General features: G+C 43.2%; 2 protein-coding genes across 4 annotated transcripts; one reads left to right on the forward strand and one right to left on the reverse strand.

The window, feature by feature from the left end:
* Positions 1-10: 10 nt before the first annotated feature.
* Positions 11-17,764, reverse strand: Lias (lipoic acid synthetase). 3 transcript variants are annotated; one of them, XM_048414901.3, is made up of 11 exons: positions 17,629-17,764; positions 16,051-16,223; positions 13,834-13,927; positions 12,832-12,912; positions 11,495-11,651; positions 11,367-11,424; positions 8,962-9,090; positions 5,546-5,691; positions 4,193-4,263; positions 2,997-3,108; positions 11-477 (listed from the first exon to the last, which is right to left on the reverse strand). In XM_048414901.3, exons 3-11 carry the CDS (start codon positions 13,888-13,890, stop codon positions 419-421), a joined length of 870 nt encoding a protein of 289 aa, XP_048270858.2. In that variant the 5' UTR covers positions 13,891-13,927; positions 16,051-16,223; positions 17,629-17,764; the 3' UTR covers positions 11-418. The 3 variants fall into 3 exon arrangements, with proteins under 3 accessions (XP_048270858.2, XP_048270857.2, XP_085547985.1); XM_048414900.3 differs by lacking the exon at positions 17,629-17,764 and adding an exon at positions 16,946-17,102; XM_085691859.2 differs by lacking the exons at positions 11-477; positions 2,997-3,108; positions 4,193-4,263; ... (4 more) ...; positions 13,834-13,927; positions 17,629-17,764 and adding an exon at positions 16,946-17,103 and having other exon boundaries at positions 12,828-12,912.
* Positions 17,556-20,807, forward strand: Rpl9 (ribosomal protein L9). Its single transcript, XM_087909000.1, has 7 exons — positions 17,556-17,694; positions 17,787-17,902; positions 18,362-18,457; positions 19,226-19,358; positions 19,841-19,921; positions 20,243-20,357; positions 20,487-20,807. The coding sequence occupies exons 1-6, from the start codon at positions 17,649-17,651 to the stop codon at positions 20,347-20,349; spliced, it is 579 nt and encodes a 192-aa protein (XP_087765126.1). The 5' UTR covers positions 17,556-17,648; the 3' UTR covers positions 20,350-20,357; positions 20,487-20,807.

The following is a 20,807-nucleotide window of genomic DNA, read 5'->3' on the forward strand; positions in this document are numbered from 1 at the left end:
AACCAAAAAAAAAAATAGAAATGTTATAATTATATATATTACTGTGATTTATGAGATCCTTTGAACGTTGTTAATGTAACAGCAAACTGTTCAAGATGTTTTATGATTCTATCATCACAATTACAAGGAAAAGAAAAGGGGCAAGAAGTTAAATGAATTGTCACTAAATATGTATAGCTTACATAATTTTTCTCTTCTCTTCTCTTCTTTAATTTTTTTTATTTTTTATTTTGAGATCGGGTCTTACTCAGGTAGCTAGGGATGGCCTGAGTGGAATTACAGCTGTCTGCTACTGTTCCTGGACCAGACATCAAACACTGAAGACACAACAGTGTTGGTGTGGATAAATAGGAATCCTGAAAGGCTGGCACCAACTGGAAGTAAAATCTTCAAATTCCTGTAATTCTGAAGGTCTTGGCTAAACTTTAGACGCTTTTGTTTTTCTTTTAGCCACTAGATTTTTCAAGAAAAATTCACCTATTTGGGAAAAATAAGAATACATTAATGTCATCTTGAAGCAAGCAGCAACAAGCCTCTACTTCAGAAACACCTGCCTCCCCACACACAAAGAAGGGTTGTACCTACTGGCTTTGCCCTCCTCTCAAATCTCAAAGGCTGTATTTTTATCACTTAAATATTCCATACCTCTTGAATTTTCCCCTACTGTTTTGATTTGATTTTTTAATATATTTTTTGAGATTATAACACCTTACCACACCTACCCTTCCCTTTCCTCTCTCCATGACAGCACAGGGCTACTCAGGGACCAAAAAGAATTGCTTTCAACTGTTATTCCTTGCAATACCCAAGTGTTATGAAAGACAGCCCCGAGCCTGTGGGTCTGCTTCTGCACATTCACCCCATTGTGAGTGCTAACTAACTACTCCTCATTGCAACAAAGTGCTGCTATCAGCACAAGGCATTTCAGAAAGCTGCCTGTCCATCATTAGCCTAAAACTGATGTTTATAAAGCCAACCTCATGCAGCAGAGCACTCAGGTGGGATCTGTCTCTCACGCATTCCCCTCTGGATGAATGTAATGGGCGTCTGTCCCCATCTGAGCTGAGCCTGAGCTACACATCCCTCTCAGCCCACTAGGCTCCATTTAGTTCAGCATACGTCAGATGAGCTCGGTGCTTGAGTTTACGAGGAGTTGGTCAGCTTCCCTCTGTTACCATACGGGCACAATCAGAACGCAACTACCATATCCAAACCCAATCACCAAGAATCCTGAGTCTCTTGTCTATACTGCTCAGTTCAAGTGGTGCTGGCATAACTGGATATCAACATGTAGAAGAATGAAAATAGACCCATATCTATCACCATGCACAAAACTCAAGTCCAAATGGATCAAAGACCTCAACATAAAGCCAGTCGGCCACACTGAACCTTATAGAAGAGAAAGTGGGAAGTACACTTGAACGCATTGGCACAGGGAACCACTTCCTAAATAGAACCACAGCAGCACAGACACTGAGAGAAACAATTAATAAATGGGACCTCCTGAAACTGAAAAGCTTCTGTAAAGCAAAGGACACAGTAAACAAGACAAAACAACAGCCTACAGACTACAGAATGGGAAAAGATCTTCACTAAACCAACATCAGACAGAGGTCTGATCTCCACAATATACAAAGAACTCAAGAAATTGGACACCAAAAGATCACATAATCCAATAAAAAATGGAGTACAGACCTAAACAGAGAACTCTCAACAGAGGAATCTAAAATGGCTGAAAGACACTTAAAGAAATGTTCAACATCCTTAGTCATCAGAGAAATGCAAATCAAAACAACTCTGAGATTCCATCTTACACCTGTAAGAATGGCCAAGATCGGGCTGGAGAGATGGCTCAGAGGTTAAGAGCATTGCCTGCTCTTCCAAAGGTCCTGAGTTCAATTACCAGCAACCACATGGTGGCTCACAACCATCTGTAATGGATTCTGGTGCCCTCTTCTGGCCTGCAGCATACACACAGACAGAATATTGTATACATAATGAATAAATAAATATTTTAAAAAAAAAAAAGAATGGCCAAGATCAAAAACACTGATGACAACTTATGCTGGAGAGGTTGTGGGGAAAAGGGAACACTTCTGCATTGCTGGTGGGAGTGCAAGCTGGTACAACCCCTTTGGATGTCAGTGTGGCGATTTCTCAGAAAATTAGGAAACAACCTTCCTCAGGACCCAGTAATACCACTTTTGGGTATATATCCAAAAGATGCTCAATCATGCCACAAAGACATGTGCTCAACTATGTTCATAGCAGCTTTGCTTGTCATAGCCAGAACCTGGAAACAACCTAAATGCCCCTTGATGGAAGAATGGATAGGAAAAATGTGGTACATTTACACAATGGAGTACTACACAGCAGAAAAAAATAACGACATCTCGAATTTTGCAGGAAAATGGATGGAGCCAGAAAACATCATTTGAGTGAGGTAACCCAGACACAGAAAGACAATTATCACATGTACTCACTCACAGGTGGTTTTTAAACATAAAGCAAAGAAAGCCAGCCTACAAACCACAATCCCAGAGAACTTAAACAACAATGTGGACACTAAGAGAGACTTGCATAGATATAATCTACATGGGAAGTAGAAAGTAGAAAAAGACAAGATCTCCTGAGTTGGGAGCATGGGGACCTTGGGGGAGAGGCAGCATGGGGATGCAGCCAGCACCGCTGTCAAGTGAACACACATTTTCTAGAAAACAGAATCCCATGCTCTACACCGCTGTTTCTGGAAGGTCCGCTACTGAAGCTACTCGAGCAGTAACTGACTATACAACTGCTCCTGTCAATCAGTGCACAGAGACAGGTGACCCCACAGAGCCACACTGTGAAAGACGCTCCAGGAAAAGACAATCTCCTTTTATTCCCGACAGCCGACAGCCACCGCTATTGTAATTACTTCAGAACTTTGGTGGTTTGGGGTGGAGCATAGCTGTGGGAAATTAATGGAAATTAATTCTAAAAAGAGGCGAACTTACCTGCTTTATATGAAGAGCGCACCAAAGGGCCACTTGCAGTGTAATGAAACCCAAGCTCATTTCCTACTTTTTCCCAGTACTTGAACTTCTCAGGAGTAACATACTCTTCAACCTGGGTATAAAGAATCTCTTCAGAACAGATTCCAGAATGCTAAGTAATTCTAATTCTATATAAAGTCTATGTACACGGGAGGGCTCGTCATTTATCCAGCCCCCTCCCCATTTACATGTTGCCGGCCTCTATCAGAGCATAACCACAGAGGACTCATAGAGGAGAGAATGTCTAAAGGTGAAAAAATGAGAGTATAGAGATTATTTATGTTTTTCTTTCATGTATTAATAGTAGAAGCAAGAATTGGTCATTCCTGTAAGGTTGTGTGTGTGTGTGTGTGTGTGTGTGTGTGTGTGTGTGCACGCACATTTTTGTGGGTGCTTTTGCACATGTGTATAGGCCAGCAATAACTTTGGAAGTCATTCCTCAGGCATTTCTACCTTCTTTTGTTACAGGACCCTCAGTGGCCTGGAACTCTTAAGCAGGTCAGGCTGGCTGGCTTTCAAGCCCCAGGAATCTACCTGTCTGTCTCACCTGTGCAGGACTGTAAGCACACGCCACCGTCTGGCTAAAAGACAACATGGGTTCTGGGACTTGAACTCAGTCTGCAAGCACCATAATGTCACTCCAAGTCCCTTATAAGATGCCTGAGGACAAGACTAATTCATCTTCTATCTCGTGTTTAGCACTGTAGACGGCACATATTTTATTCTGGTCTGTCTGTCTGTCTGTCTGGCAGTCCTAATGGTTGGACCTAGGATCTCACACATACTAGGCAAGTGCTCTACTATTGAGCAACAGCCTGAACGTGCTATAGGACATGACAGTACTCAACACAATTTTCTCGAGTAAATATACACTCTATTACAGAAATAGAAAACTGCCTTCCTGTGCTTACATCTCCAACAAAGTCGCAGGATCACCAAATGCAAAATCTCCCAACCTTTAACTTTCTCTGTATGTTCACTTGACTTGAACAACTGTGTAGCAGTAAGTCACTGCTTTATGTGGGCAAGAAGATGGAAATTTGCACGCACACATGGAACATTATAATAAAAAGCTAATAGCTTCTTATTTTCCTGTGGACAGTGAAGATTTACTTCAAATTACTAAGAAAATATTTGGCAACTCAAGACACTTATACCTTAAGGTGGCGCTTCGTTGGCTGCATATACTGTCCTAGGGTTAAACAGTCCACATCGGCTGCGCGGAGTGCTGAAAGGGAAAAAACAGCGAGGATTCCACCAGCAGGTGTTTCAGGCACAGTTACAGACTAAGCACAGGTCCTGTGAGGAGAGCTCCCACCCTCTGTGCTCCGTCACCACAGGCAATATGAGGCGAGGAGGGAGGAAACCCAGTCACTCAGAAACACCAGAGCCAGGGACGCTGGTGGGAATCGGAAACACGGGAATGGTTACCACAGCAGTGTGAAACTGGGAGACAGAAAGAAAACTCAAGGCTGGATGTGCTGGCACATGCGCCTTTAGTCTCAGTACTCAGGAGGCAGAGGCAAGTGCATCTCTGAGTTTGAGGCCAACTTGGTCTCAAAGCAAGTTCCAAGACAGCTGGAACTACACAGATACACGGAAAAAAAAAGAAAGAAAGGAAGAAAGAAAGAAAGAAAGAAAGAAGACAGACACCTAATCTAATACTATCAAATGGTAAGTGGGGGTGGAAGCAGGGGTGAAAGCCATGCCTGGCTGCATTTATCCTTCTCTTTAGTGTATCTCCAGTCACCCCCATGCTTAAGTCTATGTAAAAAAATCTTATTTTTTCTTTGTTTTTCTGTTTTTGATGACTGAAAAGAGAGCCACAGGTGCTAGGAACCGAATTCTTATACATTTGGTTGTCAGCCTAGCCTTTAACGGTGAGCCATCGTTCCAGCCCTAACACTTAAAGTCTTCTTAATAAACTCCAACTCTGCCTTTAAAAAAAAAAAGGTGAAGGAACAACTATCCTACGGTACGAAGAGTCAAACATGCTGCCTGGGCTTTGCCCTGGTGAGCAGGCTGTGCTGTTGGAGTGCGACTTGGCTGTGACATATCAGAGTCTTTCTTTTTCAGGGTACTTGGTAGGCAAGTGCTCTACTATTAAGCTAAAGTCCCAACCTTCAGAATCTCATCCACCAGTGCCTGGTGCCTAACTGGCTTTCCATGCCACTCAATGACAGAGTGCAATCTCGTTCTCATTGGAACCGGCGAGGACAAGGAAGGCTAAAGATCCCTGTATTAAGCACCATGCACACCGTGCCATGATGATAAAGAAAGCATCCTTCCTTTTGCATGCTGCTACTTGTAACCATGTCCTTCCTTTTGGTCCCAGACACGGAGGCCAGAATGCTCCTACTGGCCTACAGCTGCACCCCAGGTATGCTGTTCTCACCGTCACCTGCGCTTAAGACTATGGAGGAGGCATGCATTTAACAGGCTCTTTAAATGGAGTTCCGGCTACCACTGAATGTAAAAAGAAAGAGGTTTCTGGTTTTCGACGTCTTTACCTTTCATTGTTGCATGGACTTGCTCATCCGTTTCACCTAAGCCCAGCATTATTGATGTTTTGGAAACAATATCAGGCTGAACCTTCTTAACATGTTTCAATACACGAAGAGACTGGTCAAAATTGGCCCGGGGATCACGAACTTTCCTGGAAAATGGGCAGGTCTCAGTGACAAAGCAAGAACATTCAAACCAAATGTTCAACCAAAAAGCACATTCTAGAACAGTGTTCTCAACCTTTCACAGGGGTAGCATAAGACCACTGGAAAACACGCATTATGATTCATAACAGTGGCAGAATAATAGTTATGAAGTAGCAATGAAAATAATTTTATGGCTGGGGTCACTATAACATGAGGAAGTATATTAAAGGGTCCCAGCATTAGGACGGAGAAACACTGGTCTAGAACACGTGACCCACAGTTAGTGAGCATATGTACCAGCGGTACATATGTGCACAGAGGTAATTAACGTAGGAAAGAAAACAAGGCCTCACTGGCTTCCTAGATGATATATCAACTTTTCAGGCCTCTCAAGCCTGGGACAGAGAAAACCAGACTGGAAGTTACTAGGTTTATACACTGAAAAATGGGAACCTGAAGCTCAAAATTATAATGACTTTTAGCAAGAAAAGAAACTGGACAAAGGACAGACAAACCCCACTCTGAAGACAAAACATACCAGAACGCACATTTCTGGGGTTGAAACTTTTATGTGCATTTCTTTCCTGCAGGTTGGACTGCCCTCTGCTGGCAAGTAATTACACTCGATGGCTTGGAGGAAAAGCATTCTGGGATTTTCGCTGGAAAGGGTAAGTTTCTGAAGTGAAACCAGGGAGACTGGCACCCACTGCTGGCGATATCACCACAGACTGGGTGGTGACCCTTCAACAATGGCCAAACCACCGTGGCTTAAATGAGGAGGAATGCAAAGGGATAATGGAAGACCAGCGCTTGGCTGAATTCTAATGCAGCCTATGTTCTGTGTTTTGTTTTGTTTTAATTTAAATAAGAGGCAGGGAGTTGAAAAGATGGCTCAGCAGTTAGGAGAACTGACTGCTATTCCAGAGGATTCAGGTTCAATTGCCAGTACCCACAGGGCGTTAATAAGTGTGTAACCCTAGTTCTAAGGGATAAACACCTCTTCTGGCCTCTGGCCTTCCAGGGCACTGCATGCACACAGTGCAAAGCGATACACCCACATACACAGTGCACAGCAATACACCCATATACACAGTGCACAGCAATACACCCACATACACAGTGCACAGCGATACACCCATATATAAGGAAAACAAACAAACAAACAACAAGAACAGTAAGTTATCTTGTGACTTGTACACACACACAAAAATGTTAAGTTTAAAAAGAGCAATTAAAAAACCTCCATAAAACTGGCAGCACAGAAAGCTAACACTTTGTGGGACAGTCATGCTAACCATGTTGGTCTTGAACTTGCAACCCTTTTGCCTCAGCCTCCTGTGTGCTGGCTAGGATGACAGCTGTGTGCTTAGCAAGGTGGACTTCAAACATTTGTCTTTATTGTTTATTTACTCGGGGGTGGGGCATGTCAGAGAGCAGCTTGCTAGAGTTAGCTCTCTCCTTCCACCACGTGGGTGCCAGGGATTGAACTCAGGTCATCAGGCTCAGCAACAAGACCTTTGCCCACTGAGCCACTTAGCTAGCCCAAAGTTCCTTTTTAAAATATTTATGTATTTATTATGTATACAATGTTCTGCCTGTACATCAGAAGAGGGTACCAGATCTCATTATAGATGGTTGTGAGCCACTATGTGGTTGTTGGAAATTGAACTCAGGACCTGTGGAAGGGCAGCCAGTGCTCTTAACCTCTGAGTCACCTCTCCAGCCATCCAGGTTATTTTTTACAAAGTATTTCTCCACTGGATTGAAGCTGTGCCCTGCAATGACTACAGTCCAGGAGCCTTGTGCTGGGTACCGTTCACTGCAACTTCTTGTAGGTCTGTGACACAGAACAGTGGGGAGTGACGAATAAAATCACAGCCAAATACTTGAGAAAGTCAAATGAAAATATTAATCTTGTCTGTAGCTAAAAACTTCTCTTTTTTTCAAAACTGAATATGCTCATTATGTGGAATAAGAGTCCTCCATAATTCCTAACTACTACAATTTGTAGGAAGAATAAAGCATCGTGTCTCCTTTCCTGTGTGTGAGTGTATGTGTGGGTGTTTCTTTGGGTTTCTATTTGAGACAAGGTCTGACTATGTAGCCTTGGCTGACCTAGGATGTGAAATGTAGGACAGGCTAGCCTAAAACTTAGAGACCCACGTGCTTCTGTCTCCTGTGTGCTGGGATTAAAGTATGCACTATTCTTGGTTTTGGGGTTGTTTGTTTGTTTGTTTCGTTTTGTTTTTTTTTTTTAAAGAGCCACTTCCGCCCGGCCAGTCTTGTCTACTTTTTTTTTTTTCTGTTTCAGAGTCTGTCTATTTATTAAGAGGTTTAAAACAGTGGTTTTTCTGATACATCACTTTTCATTTGAGAAGTATTCTTGTCTACTTTTTTTTTCTGTTTCAGAGTCTGTCTATTTATTAAGAGGTTTAAAACAGTGGTTTTTCTGATACATCACTTTTCATTTGAGAAGTATTCTGGGAAAAAAAAAGGAATTCAGTGTATCTGCAGTGATAATGCCGCTAGAAAACAGTAAAGATGTTCGTTATGTGTCATTAAAACATTGTAGATCAGGTGGTAGTGCACACCTCTCAGCACTTGGGAGGCAGAGACAGGTGGGTCTCTGTGAGTTCGAGGCCAGCCTGGTCACATTCGCATAGATGTTTACAGGTGTAACACTACACAGTAACAGTAGCTGTCATTACTGGCTAGGGATATCATGGGTGATGTTTGCACATTTTTTAACAAGACTTTTCTTTTTAATTATATGTGTATGTGTGTATGTGTATGCTTGTGTGTGGGTGTGCACATGAGTGCAGCTGTGTATGTGTGTGCTTGTGTGTGGGTGTGCACATGAGTGCAGCTGTGTATGTGTGTGCTTGTGTGTGGGTGTGCACATGAGTGCAGCTGTGTATGTGTGCTTGTGTGTGGGTGTGCACATGAGTGCAGCTGTTGGTAGAGCCAAGGGCATGGGAAGACCAGGGAGCTGGAGTGACCGGTGACCAGTGTGAGTGCCAGGAACTGAACTCTGGTTCTCTGTAAGAGCATACGGGCTCTTACTCACTGAGCCATCTTTCTAGCCCTTGGTCACTCACTTTTGGTGGTTATCTTTTCTGAATTTTTTTTAATTAACTTATGGAGGAAGGACAAAATGAAGATCAAGAAAGGAAAGGGGAAGGGAAATGAAAGAGCTGGCTTTGTATAAATCCATTGCAAAGTCCCCCTGCAAAGTGAGACCCATAGCATGCTGTGGCCCATGAACATACAGTCACCTTTGTAATTCTGGAACAGTTTCTACATTATGCGCATACACATCTAAGCCCGACAGAGCAACCTTTTCTATTGCTCTCAGATCTCCTCGGAAGTCAGGGGTGAGGCATTCCACAAGGATTTTTGGATTCCTAGAAGGAAAAAAGATAAGCCCTGAACGGAGGAAAAGAACCGACGGGACTGCATACACAGCTGTCTCCGCTGGCCCAGGGTGACCGCAGCAGCCCCTGAGCCCTGCTAAGGAGGGCCTGGGCACACCATAGTCCTATGTGAGCAACCGTAGGGAAACTGTATTCCCTAACGACCAGAACATCTACCTCAGCAGCCATCAGTAGACTCCCACTTAAACCTAATAGGAGTAGGTGATTAAAAAGTAAAATCATTTAAAGGAATCAAAATAAGGCATAAGTATTCTTATTATTTTACTGTTTAGAAAACGAAGTGGGGTATTTCTTCTGTGAATGCAAATGCCATCTGCTTTGACTCTGGTTTCTTCTGTAATTGACCACACACTCCCTCCTCATCTCCTGTAGGCAAATACCTCACCAGTGCTTTCAGCTTTAAAGGCTGTTTCTAGGTTTGCTGAGTCACGAGTTTTTATTTTTAAATGAAGTACCAACAAACATTAATCTTCCTGTTTATACTGTGGCTGTACCTATCTGTGAGCACTGTAATATGAACGAGGTCACAGAGTCTGCAAACCCAAGGCAGGACGCAGCTGTTCCCTGGGAACAGAGACGGAGGGCTGCACTTGGTCCCTTGTGAACAGAAAATGCAGAGAGTTCTTGGTGTGTAACTCTGAAACTGACTTTTAAAAAATTACACCTGAGGTCCATTAGTGAGTGGCCTGTGAAGGAAACTTTGTGAGCTGCAAAATTTTTTGAACTGTTAAGAATCAGAAAAACTGGGGAATCAGTGGAAAAACATGTTAGTACAATAGACATTATACCAGCACTGAGTTCCAGAAACAATTTTGCCCCGTCTCACTACGCAGCCCTGGTTAGCCTGGAGTTTATTATGTGATATGGGACTCCCCTCCGCATGCTATCAGTGTGTTTTATTACCATTGGTTAATAAAGAAGCTGCTATGACCTACAGCAGGGCAGAATTAGGCCAGGCTGGAAGAACTAGAGAGAGTGGGTGGAATCAGAGAGATGTCATGTATCTGCTGAAGGAATAAAACGCCACCACCAGAACCTTTCCTGTGAGTCACAGCCTCGTGGCAATACACAAATTAATAGAATGGGTTAGTTTAAGATATAAGAGCTAGGTAAGAATACACCTAAGTTATTGGCCAAGCAGTGTTGTAGTTAATATAGTTTCTGTGTGATTATTCAGGTCTGGGTGGCCAGGAAACAAATAAGCAGTCTCCATATATCATGTATACCAGGCTGGCCTCAAATTCAGAGATCTCTGTCTCTGCACTTAAACACTGGGAATAAAGATGTGTGCCACTAATCTGCTGAATTTTGCTCCTTTTTAATCTTTTTGGAATGCATGGGATTAAAACATTTTTTTAAAACGTGATTACAAGTAAAATCGGCAGGACTGATGGGTATGAATGAAAACTCTGTTGAGATGTATTTTACAAGTCTGGTGCTTACTTCATCTTACCTTAGGTTTTTTATTTTTTTAAAAATCTATTTATTTTCACTTTATGTGTGTTTTGCCTGTATGTATGCATGTATGTATGTACACTAAGTATATGCCCAGTGCCCAGAGAGGCCAGAAGTGGGTGCTGGATCCCCTGTGGTGTCATGATGGTTGTTAGCCAACATGTGAGCTGGGCACTGAACCTGGGTCTTCTGCAAGAGCAATAAATGTTTTTAACTGCTCAATTTTATGTGTGTATGAAGGGAAGGAGCAGACCTTAAACCTAGGGCCTCTGGCATGCTAGGCAAATATTCTTTTTTTAAATGTTTTTTATAATTTATTTAACTTTATTTTATGTGCTTTGGTATGAAAGTGTCAGATCCCCTGGAAGTACAGTTACAGACAGTTGTGAGCTGTCATGTGGTGCTGGGAATTGAACCTGGGTCCTCTGGAAGACTAGCCAGTGCTCTTAACTGCTGAGCCATCTCTCCAGCCTGCTAGGCAAGTATTCTACCACAAAGCTGTATTCTTAATCACTACCCACCCTCAAATGATAACATATTAAAAACTCAGTGCTGGGTTGGCTGTGGTGGCCCACCTTTCATCCCAGCATTGGGGAGGCAGAAGAGGGTGGTTCTCTTTGGATTCAAGGTCAGTTTTGTCTATCTAGTAAGTTTCAGGGCAGCCAGGGCTACATAGACTCTGTCTCAAAAGAAAAAGAAAAAAGAAAAAAAGAAAGGAAGACAAATCCCTCAAAATGAATGTGTATGTGTCTAGAAGCTCCTGAAACACATAACAAACGTAAAACAAGTACCTTTCCTTCAAGCATGACACCGTCTTGGCGATGTGCTCAGCTCCCCCATCAGGCACATCTAGGAAGAAAAGCAGTTATTGTTCAAGCTATGCCACACTCACCTAGAGTCACAGCGACACACTACTAACCATCTCGATCCACCGATGTTAGGACAACGTAATCCAGACCCCACTCTGCAATTGCTTTGGCCGTATTGTAGGGCTCATTGGCATCCAACGGAGGGGGATTTCTTGCAGTCTTAACAGAACAAAATCTGCAACCTCTTGTACATGTGTCCCCCATCAACTACAATAGAGATGTTACAATTTAAATCAGATGACTCTCAGGAATACAACGCCAAAAACATGGCCAAGAACATCAACAGAATGACTCAGTCTATAAGGAATCTGAAATATTAAAAATTAAATAACATATGGTTAAGGAATATAAATTTATGTGGAAAAAGAAAATGATACCCTCAAGTAAGTGTTAAGGGAACTGGAGGGTTATGGGATCAGGAGGGGGCATATGAATTTTAAATTTTATAATTTAAGGGGCCAGTGAGATGATTCACTTGTCAAGCAAGCATGGTGACCTGAGTTCAATTCCCAGACCCCATGCAAAAGCGGGAAGAACACAATGCACAAAGTTGTCCTTTGACTCACTCTCTCTCTCTCTCTCTCTCTCTCTCTCTCTCTCTCTCTCGGCAGGGTTTCTCTGTGTAGCCTTAGCTGTCCTGGAACTCACTCAGTAGATCAGACTGGCCTCGAATTCACAGAGGTCCTCCTGCCCCTGCCTCCCTAGTGCTGTTATTAAAGGTGTGCGCCACTGTCTGGTGTATTGTTATTTTTTTACAGCTTACTCATGGGTTATAAAGACTATTCACTACTTAATGATCAACAAGTATGATTTTAAAATATATTCTTTTTAAATGACATTTTAAATTCATTTTGTCTGTATGGGCATCTGTGTGTGGAAACACAAGGACGTCAGAGGGCAGCTGTAGGAGTTGGCTTCTTCCATCCTCTGTGTGGGTCCTGTGGGTTGAACTCAGGTCACCAGGCTTGACAGCAGGTGACTCCGCCCACTGAGCCACTGGCTGCCGACATATTCAGTGGGAAGACATCGTGGAGATCTGAGGAGAGTGGGACTGGGAATACAGCTCATTCTTGTTAAATACATGATAGGAAAAAGACCACAAAAGTTAAATAATTATGAAGAATATCTCCAAACATTGATCTAACACTTCCCCAAGATACCAAATAGTTAACTACTAGATACAAGGAAGAACCAATAATAGACTAATTCAAAGAAGAGTCAAATCACAACAAGATTCTGTCACTTCATTTTCTTTGCAAGTTTCATGAATTCATATGCAATAAAGATTTCACTGGATGTTCACAGTGCACATCCTTAGGAGGAGGACATAAAATACCCCTGTCCCACGCCTGGACCAAAGCTGTAGAGACTGAGTGGGCCTCATTACCATGATGGTGGCTGTGGCTGTAGCATATTCTCCACCTCCCCAACACTCTCCAATGTTGGGACACCGGGCTTCCTCGCAGACCTGTGAAAAGGAAACGGTGCAGCAGGTTGAAGAGACCTATCTACCAACAGTGGAGCACTAGATGGCTCCAGGTTTGTTTCGTTTTTTTAAGATTATTTTTATTATAATTTTGTATGTATGGGTGTTTTGCCTGCATCTGTCTCTGTGTACCACATGCATGCCCGGTGTCAAGCAGTATTCAGAAGAGAGTGTCAGGTCCTGAAACTGGAGGTAGACACGGTTGTGAGTGGCCATGTGGGTGCTAGGAACTGAACCTGGGTCCTTTAGAAGAGAAAGTAGCCTTGCTCTTAACCACTGAGCCATCCCTCCAGCCCAGTATTATGTAATTTAAACTGCCCATTGTTTCCAATGTATCTCAGGAGAATTGTTTCTTTTGCAGGAAAATGTAAAGGGGCGCCAGAGACTAAAGTGCTTTGCTTTCAAACACACTAGGCAAGCCCTGGGTTATACTCTCTGTCCCTACATGTCTATGTATGTTTTTTTCTCACTTTGGTTTTTCAAGACAGGGTCTCTCTGTGTAGCCCAGGCTGTCCTCAAACTCACAGAGATCCACCTTTCTCTACCTGCCAAGTGCTGGGATAAAGGTGTGCGCCACCACTGCCGGGCCTCATGCACACCGCTACTACCGTAGCTCACACTTCACTCTCATCTTTACCCACTTTCCTTGCTAATGGTTATACACGCATTAACCATTTCTTTTTGGTCTGGTCTGGCACCACACATCTTATAACCTAAGCACTTAGGAAGCTAAGGCAGGAGAATCACAAGTTTGAGACTAATCAGGCCTGTACAGGCCTATTATTAGCATAGCTCCAGCCTATGCTAAACAATTAGACTGTATCTCAAAACCTTTTTGTTATAAATACGGAGAGAGACCATAAACTTGGGGTAAAATGGAGAGGAAACACACTGGCTACTCACTGTGTGGAGATTTAAATTCCGCAACGTAGTTTTCAGCTTATTGTAATTTTTACCCATGGGTATTGTCGTCTTTAACCATGGAGGCAGTCTTAACCTAGGGAAAGCCAAAATGAACAACTGCCCATCACCAACCTCTGGAAGACACGCAGCTTAGCTCTAGCAGCTCCCCAGCACAGCCTTTCCCATATTCTTGGACTCGCTCAGTTCCAGCACAGGAAGAAGAACAAAGACTCAATCTCAGGTCTGCTCAAGCTGCTTTAGGAAACACTGATGATGGAGTCTGGGGATGCCATGCTTATAACTACCTCATGCAAAGGTGCATTGCTATGCTATTCTAATTAAAGGACGGATACGTCGTTGAGTGTGTCCTTCCCTGTGAACACTACTGTCCCAGGCGTTCTCTTTGGACCACCAACCAGCTCCCAAATCATGACGTAGAGACTTAGTTATGAATACTTGACTCGGCCTTAGCTCCTACTTTAATCTGTTTCTCTTAATCTGTTTTGCCTGTGGGCTTTTTACCTTTCTTCCCTTCTGTATATCTTAACTTCACTGCTTCACGTGTCTGGCTGGCAGCTGCCTGGCATCTAGTCCAGGCATACCCCTCCTCTTTCTTTCTCATTGTTCCTTCTCCTCTCTTGAGCCTAGAGTTCTTCTACTTATTCTCTCTGCTCACTAGTCCCACCTATAACTCTTCAGCATAGCTATTGGCTGTTCAGCTTTTTATTAGGCCAGTCAGGTGCCTAAGGCAGGCAAGATGAGCTGAATGCAACACATCTTTACATTGTTAACAAAGGCAGCAGAAACAAATGTAACACAGCTTCACATAGTTCGAGAAATATTCCACAGCATAAACAAATGTAACACATCTTCACCTAATTAAAATAATATTCCACAGCATAGTACAAATTGCTACAGTAATTCCAAATAAGGAAAGAGCCCAACTGCACACTATCTCCCCTGAATTCTAGTCATTAATAAAGAGAAACAACTTGTTAGTTGTGGTGGTTGATGTCTGTGATGCTAGAATTTAAACCACAGAGGTAGGAGGATGAAAGTTCAAGGTCAAATTTAGCTACATAGTAAACCACAAAATGACAAACTGACAATAACAACAAAAGGTAGATCTAAAATTTGGAATGAAGGCTATATCCTTGTCCCCCCCTCTTAACTTTATTCACTTGTGATCTAGAAACTGTTTGTAAGTATTTTTTAAAAAGATTTATTTATTTATTATGTATACAGTGTTCTCTCTGTCTGTATGTCTGCAGGCCAGAAGAGGGCACCAGATCTCATTACAGATGGTTGTGAGCCACCATGAGGTTGCTGGGAATTGAACTCAGGACCTCTGGAAGAGCAGTCAGTGCTCTTAACCTCTGAGCCATCTCTACAGCCCGTTTGTAAGTATTTATGAAGCCAGGCAGTGGAGGCGCACGCCTTTAATCCCAGCACTCAGGAGGCAGAGGCAGGCAGATCTCTGTGAGTTCGAGGCCAGCCTGGTCTACAAGAGTTAGTTCCAGGACAGGCTCCAAAGCTACACAGAGAAACTCTGTCTCAAAAAAAAAAAAAAGTAAGTATTTATGAAAACGATCCTGTGGATTCAGTCCTCACTATACTTCGTTACGGTTTCTGTTTATTGTGGTGCTAGGAATTGAACCCTGAGCCTTCCGCACGCCAGGCAACCTTTCATCATTAAAAAATAATGAAGATAAAGTAACCGTAGGCTATATGCAAACTTTCTCAGAAAAAGAACAAGTTAGAGCCAGACATGGTGGCATAGGCCTTCAATCCCAGCAATTGGGAGGTAAAACAGATGGATCTCTGTGAGTTCAAAGCCAGCCTGGTTTACAGAGTGAGTTCCAGAACATTCAGGTCTATATAGAGAATCCCTGTTTTGATAAATCAAATCAAATAAATCAATAATTACCTAGAGTAAAGTCTACACTTTTCCAATTAGATGCTAGGGTATAAAATGGAAGATCACACTGTAAAATGGTCAAGTCGTTTTAGGAAGGATGAAGAAAAATGGCCAGAGGGTACAGAAAAATAAAACGATGCTAACAGCTTTGCTCACCTATCCTATTTAGATTTATCATCACTTCTAGTAACTTTGGCAAATTTAACATGTCTGAAATTTAAAACCGACAGGGCTTGATTAAAAACAGTGCACAAAAATCAAAGGGCGGGATACTAAAATAACATCTAATATTCAGTTACCTTTCTCCTTTCTGGCGCTTTAAATTTCCTTTATATTCATCCCAGGTGCTCTTGTCCGCAAGATCACCAGACACAAAATCTTGAAGATCTGGTCCAGTCTGTAAAAATTCCTTTTTTTTATCGGGCAAAGAACTTAATGCTCTAGCCGGGCTGTATAAATATCTTCCAAATACCTACAGAAAAGGTTTATTACAACATTCATTCAGCACACTCTGGAATACTTTAGTTTTAACCCATTATAATACCAAAGCCAAACTGATTCCGAAGTTATGTAAAACGGTTTAAGGGCTGAAACTACTTAGTTTTTGGGTGAAGTCTTAAAAAGACTCAAAGTAAAAGAACCTCTAACTATGGTGGCTCAAACCTGTAATTCATCACTCAGAGGAAGCAAGGGAGGATTGTCTGGTCTACAAATTTAGTTTCAGGCCAGCTACAGATACATTTAGTTTCAGGCCAGCAACAGAGATCTGTGCATCCCCTATCCCGATAGAAAGGGGGTAGGAGTGGGGTACGAGACTAAGAGTTAAAACACTAAATGTAGATTAGGAACTGACTTAACATGTCACATTTTCATGTCTTTTTTGAGACAGGGTTTCTTTGTGTACTCCAGGCTGTCCTGGAACTCGCTCTGTAGGCCAGGCTGGCCTCGAGATCCACCTGCGTCAACCTCCCGAGTGCTGGGATTAAAGGCGTGCGCCACCACCGCCCGGCAAGTCTTCTATTCTTAAGACAGGTACTAAAAGCATGCTGTCAACAAGTTTAAACTGCAATCATTAGGATATGCCACGGCTGTGACTATTGCGTTCCTGACGAGCCAGGGCGTTCAGAAAAGGATATCTGGAAAGATTTCCCTAGTTTTGGACTTGGGATAAGCAACAGCGTTCCTGCCGCTCACCCAGAACCCCAGGCTGCGAGCCGCATCCCCGCCGCGTAGAGACATCCCCTCTCAGGTCTTAGGAGGGTCAAGGGCTCGAGGGACCAGCACTGGCGGAACTGGACGCCGCTAAACACCTGTCGCTTTGCTTATGACACGTCCTCATCGACCCTGCACGGATCGACCTGGTGGCGAGCGACTAGTTTAGTCTCACATACCGTCGCGCGCTCATGACGTCATACGTAAGGACCCTGACGGATTACAAGAACGTGATGACGAAAGACGTTCTCTCTTTGCCCCATCTACTGCGAGGTGAGCAGCTTCTGAGCTCTCTTCCCCGGGAATCTGAAGCCATCCTCTCTCGGTGACCCCGGCCGCGTTGGCCCAGTGCCCCGAGTCCTTGTCCCGACTGTCCCCCAGCACGACAGGCGTCCCCCGGATATGGCCGTGCGAGCTGGAAGCTGCGTTCTGGGCTCTCAGGCCTACGCCGGCAGTAGCCCTACCGCCATGGCACCCCGGGCTGGGCTTGCCACCGTCCCTCCGGGGCCCGCACCTTCCCAGCTCCCCCGCTCCGCTCCCGGGCCGCCCTTTGTCACGGACCCCCATTTGTGCCTTGCTCCCGGATTTTTACCTGGAGATTTCCGGTTGAAGCGGAACTCTGCCCCGTATCTGCTGTAGAGCGTGCCCTGCTCCAGCCTTCTTACCTGGGTGTTTGTGTTTCAGAATGAAGACCATTCTCAGCAATCAGACGGTCGACATTCCAGAAAATGGTAGGCGACTTCGTGCTTTGTCTTGACCGCTTTTTTGCATGTCCTGAGCCTTGGCCTGTGGTCTCACGGCTTCGTCCTGCCCTCTTTTCCAGTGGACATAACTCTGAAGGGGCGCACAGTCATTGTGAAGGGCCCCAGAGGAACCCTCCGGAGGGACTTCAATCACATCAATGTAGAGTTGAGCCTTCTTGGGAAGAAGAAGAAGAGAGTAAGGACTTCAATTGCTTTGATAGCCAAGTTGCTTGTTTGCAGAGTAGTTAAATGTTAAGCGTGAGTTTTGATGGCCTTGGGCCCGGCATACACACCATCCCAGTCCCGGGTGAATCTCTTGCCAACTTGAGGTCAGACTGGTCTACCTATTGAGTTCCAGGACAGCCAGGGCTGCGTAACCGAGACCTTGTCTCAAAAAACAAAAAGATGATGACTTTTAAGATGTTACCGATGGGGTGCCTTACTTTGGTGAAATTATAAAATCAATTCTTAGTAGTTTTTTGGACTTAATCCTGGGGTAATCCTCGAGGTTTTTTTGGTTTGGGGGGGTCATTCTTATTGAATCCTGTTCCTATGACATACAGTATTCTTGGTCATTTGTGGGAGACTTTGAATGCTCTTGTGGTCACCGGCTAAAAACTGGATGTTTTAATTCTGAAGTCTTGTTCTGTTGTAGCTCCGGGTTGACAAATGGTGGGGCAACAGGAAGGAACTGGCCACCGTCAGAACCATCTGCAGCCACGTTCAAAACATGATCAAGGGTGTTACACTGGTAAGCCAGTCCATCAGGCTGCCTTTTAACCCTTTGGGAGAGGTTCTTGGGTGTATTTTGTATATGCAAATGTTTATTACCAGGATGGGCTTTGGACTCTGATAAGTTGGGGGGCAATTTCGTTGTTTTCTGTTTGTGGGGCATACCATGGATCAAACCTAGGAATTTGCTGGGCAACCATACTCCAGCATTTTCTTAATAAATAATTTGCTGTAGCATAGATTTGATTGTTTGGTATGTGTGGCACTCCTCATAGAAAAGGTCTGACTTGTGCATGTCTAATTTGGAATCCTTTCTCCAAAGATAAAAGTTGATGCTGAAGAGGTTTGTTTCATAAAAACAACCTGTACCTCTTGGGTCATGCTTCCTCTTGCTCCCATAGTTTCGTTGGAGGACTCGACCTTTTATTTAGCTTGAAAATGTGAAGTCTGTGTTCTGGTGTGTCTAACTCAGTAAATCTAGCGCCAAAGATGAGTGTCCTGGGCTCTCACTGAAAAAAGCAAGCCAGGATAAAATAATAAAACAGATGCTTCCTCCGGGAGTGTTACTATCCAAAGAGACAGTTCCTTTGAAGTAAATGTTGATGGTGAGACCTGTTACAGGTCACAGATAGCAGGTAGGGTCTTTTAAATTTTCAAGTTAAAACAGAAGCACCTAAGGAAATTTTAGAGCTGGCCCTGATGGCACACAGCTGAAGAAGGAATCTCAGACTCTAGGCCAGCCTGAAATAAAAATGTCTTGAGATTGTTCAACATTTATTTAATGCAGGGCTTCCGCTACAAGATGAGGTCCGTGTATGCTCACTTCCCCATCAACGTCGTTATTCAGGAGAATGGGTCTTTGGTTGAAATCCGAAACTTCTTGGGTGAAAAATACATCCGCAGGGTTCGGATGAGGACAGGTATGTGTGCCCCTTCACAAATGATCAGTTGCTATGGTTCTTTTTCTTGGAGTTTTGGAATACTGGTGTCTGTGCTGAGCGTCATTTCAGAACTCTGTTTTGGTAACTCTGCTAGTTTGAGGTGGTTTTGTTTTTGAAACAAGGTTTCTCTGTAAAGCAGCACTAGTTGTCCTGAAACTTTGTAAACCAGGCTGATCTTGAACTCAGAGACCCGTCTGCCTCCCAAGTGCTGGAATTAAAGGCCTGCACCCCCTGCTCTGGCTGAGGTTTATGTAGTTTTTCCTTAAGAGACCATGTGGGAGTAGTTTGTAGGATATATAAAACAGCTTTTTGTGGATGCTGGGAATTGAATCTGTCACTCCTGTAATCACAGTATGTTCAGAAAGTCCAGTCCTAAAGTGTCAGGTTGTGTGGAGTTTTAAATAAAATTGTATTTTGTACGTGCCTCGTGTTAATGCTAATTGAATGCACACCTTTTTTAGGCGTTGCTTGTTCTGTCTCTCAAGCCCAGAAGGATGAATTAATCCTTGAAGGAAATGATATTGAGCTTGTTTCAAACTCAGGTATGTATGCTTATGTCTGTTATCTGGAAAATTTTATCTAAGCCTAAAGGTTGAATGCATAGCTGATTTCAGTTTCTGAGTAGTCAGACATTCAGAATCTGTTCTGTATATTCTACTTTGTATCATGAATACATGGTGGTTGTGTGTGTAGTTCAAAGTGATGGGTAGCATGTGGCTGACTTTTTAGATATATTGGGGGGTCTGTATGTGGCTGCCCTCAATTAACTGAGGGCAGTGAAAGATTGAGCTCCAGTAATTAGGGTTGAAGATGAGTTTGGCTAGTGAGATAGATAATGGCTTTATTTGCTTCTTCCTCTATAGCGGCTCTGATACAGCAAGCCACGACAGTTAAAAACAAGGATATCAGAAAGTTTTTGGATGGTATCTATGTGTCTGAAAAGGGAACAGTGCAGCAGGCTGATGAGTAAGACCTAAGGTAGGCGGACCTTGTTACACCAGATATTACCAAAGTATATCATTACTCTGTAATTTACAATATAGTTGAACTAAGAAAAATTTCTGGCAGGAATATTTATGGAAATCTGTATTTTGTTTCTTTTTACAGTTACCAGCTCCAGAAACAAGATCCTGAATGTTAATGCGATTTGGGGTGTATTTTGGGACAATAAAAGACTTGTATTGATTTGGGGAGTCCTGGATCTTTTCTGATTACTTAGCAAATGTGGAGATAAGTGACTTAAAAGAATAACCAGACATTTCAGGAAACAGGAGTGGTGCCGGTGATGGATGATGGATGTTCAATGGGCGTGGCACTTGGGAAGATTCTAGAGGTGTTTGGCTTTGGTCTCGGCATAATATTGACTATTTGGATGTGCAGATGTCTCAATAAGGACTGAAAATGTAAATCATGATGATTTGTTTGTAA

Source organism: Myodes glareolus, chromosome 8, assembly GCF_982192425.1.
Source record: "Myodes glareolus chromosome 8, mMyoGla1.1, whole genome shotgun sequence".
In the NCBI taxonomy this organism is placed as follows: Eukaryota; Metazoa; Chordata; class Mammalia; order Rodentia; family Cricetidae; genus Myodes; species Myodes glareolus.

Coding starts and splice junctions, on each gene's coding strand:
- Lias (XM_048414900.3), bottom strand. CDS start 16,990: ATGTCTCTACGCGGCGGGGATGCGGCTCGCAGCCTGGGGTTCTGG. Junction 4,264..5,545: donor AGTCCATGCAACAATGAAAG/GTAAAGACGTCG, acceptor TTTCCCTTTCAG/CACTCCGCGCAGCCGATGTG. Junction 3,109..4,192: donor CAACGAAGCGCCACCTTAAG/GTATAAGTGTCT, acceptor CTTTATACCCAG/GTTGAAGAGTATGTTACTCC.
- Rpl9 (XM_087909000.1), top strand. CDS start 17,649: ATGAAGACCATTCTCAGCAATCAGACGGTCGACATTCCAGAAAATG. Junction 17,903..18,361: donor TTGGGAAGAAGAAGAAGAGA/GTAAGGACTTCA, acceptor GTTCTGTTGTAG/CTCCGGGTTGACAAATGGTG. Junction 19,359..19,840: donor CAGGGTTCGGATGAGGACAG/GTATGTGTGCCC, acceptor CACCTTTTTTAG/GCGTTGCTTGTTCTGTCTCT.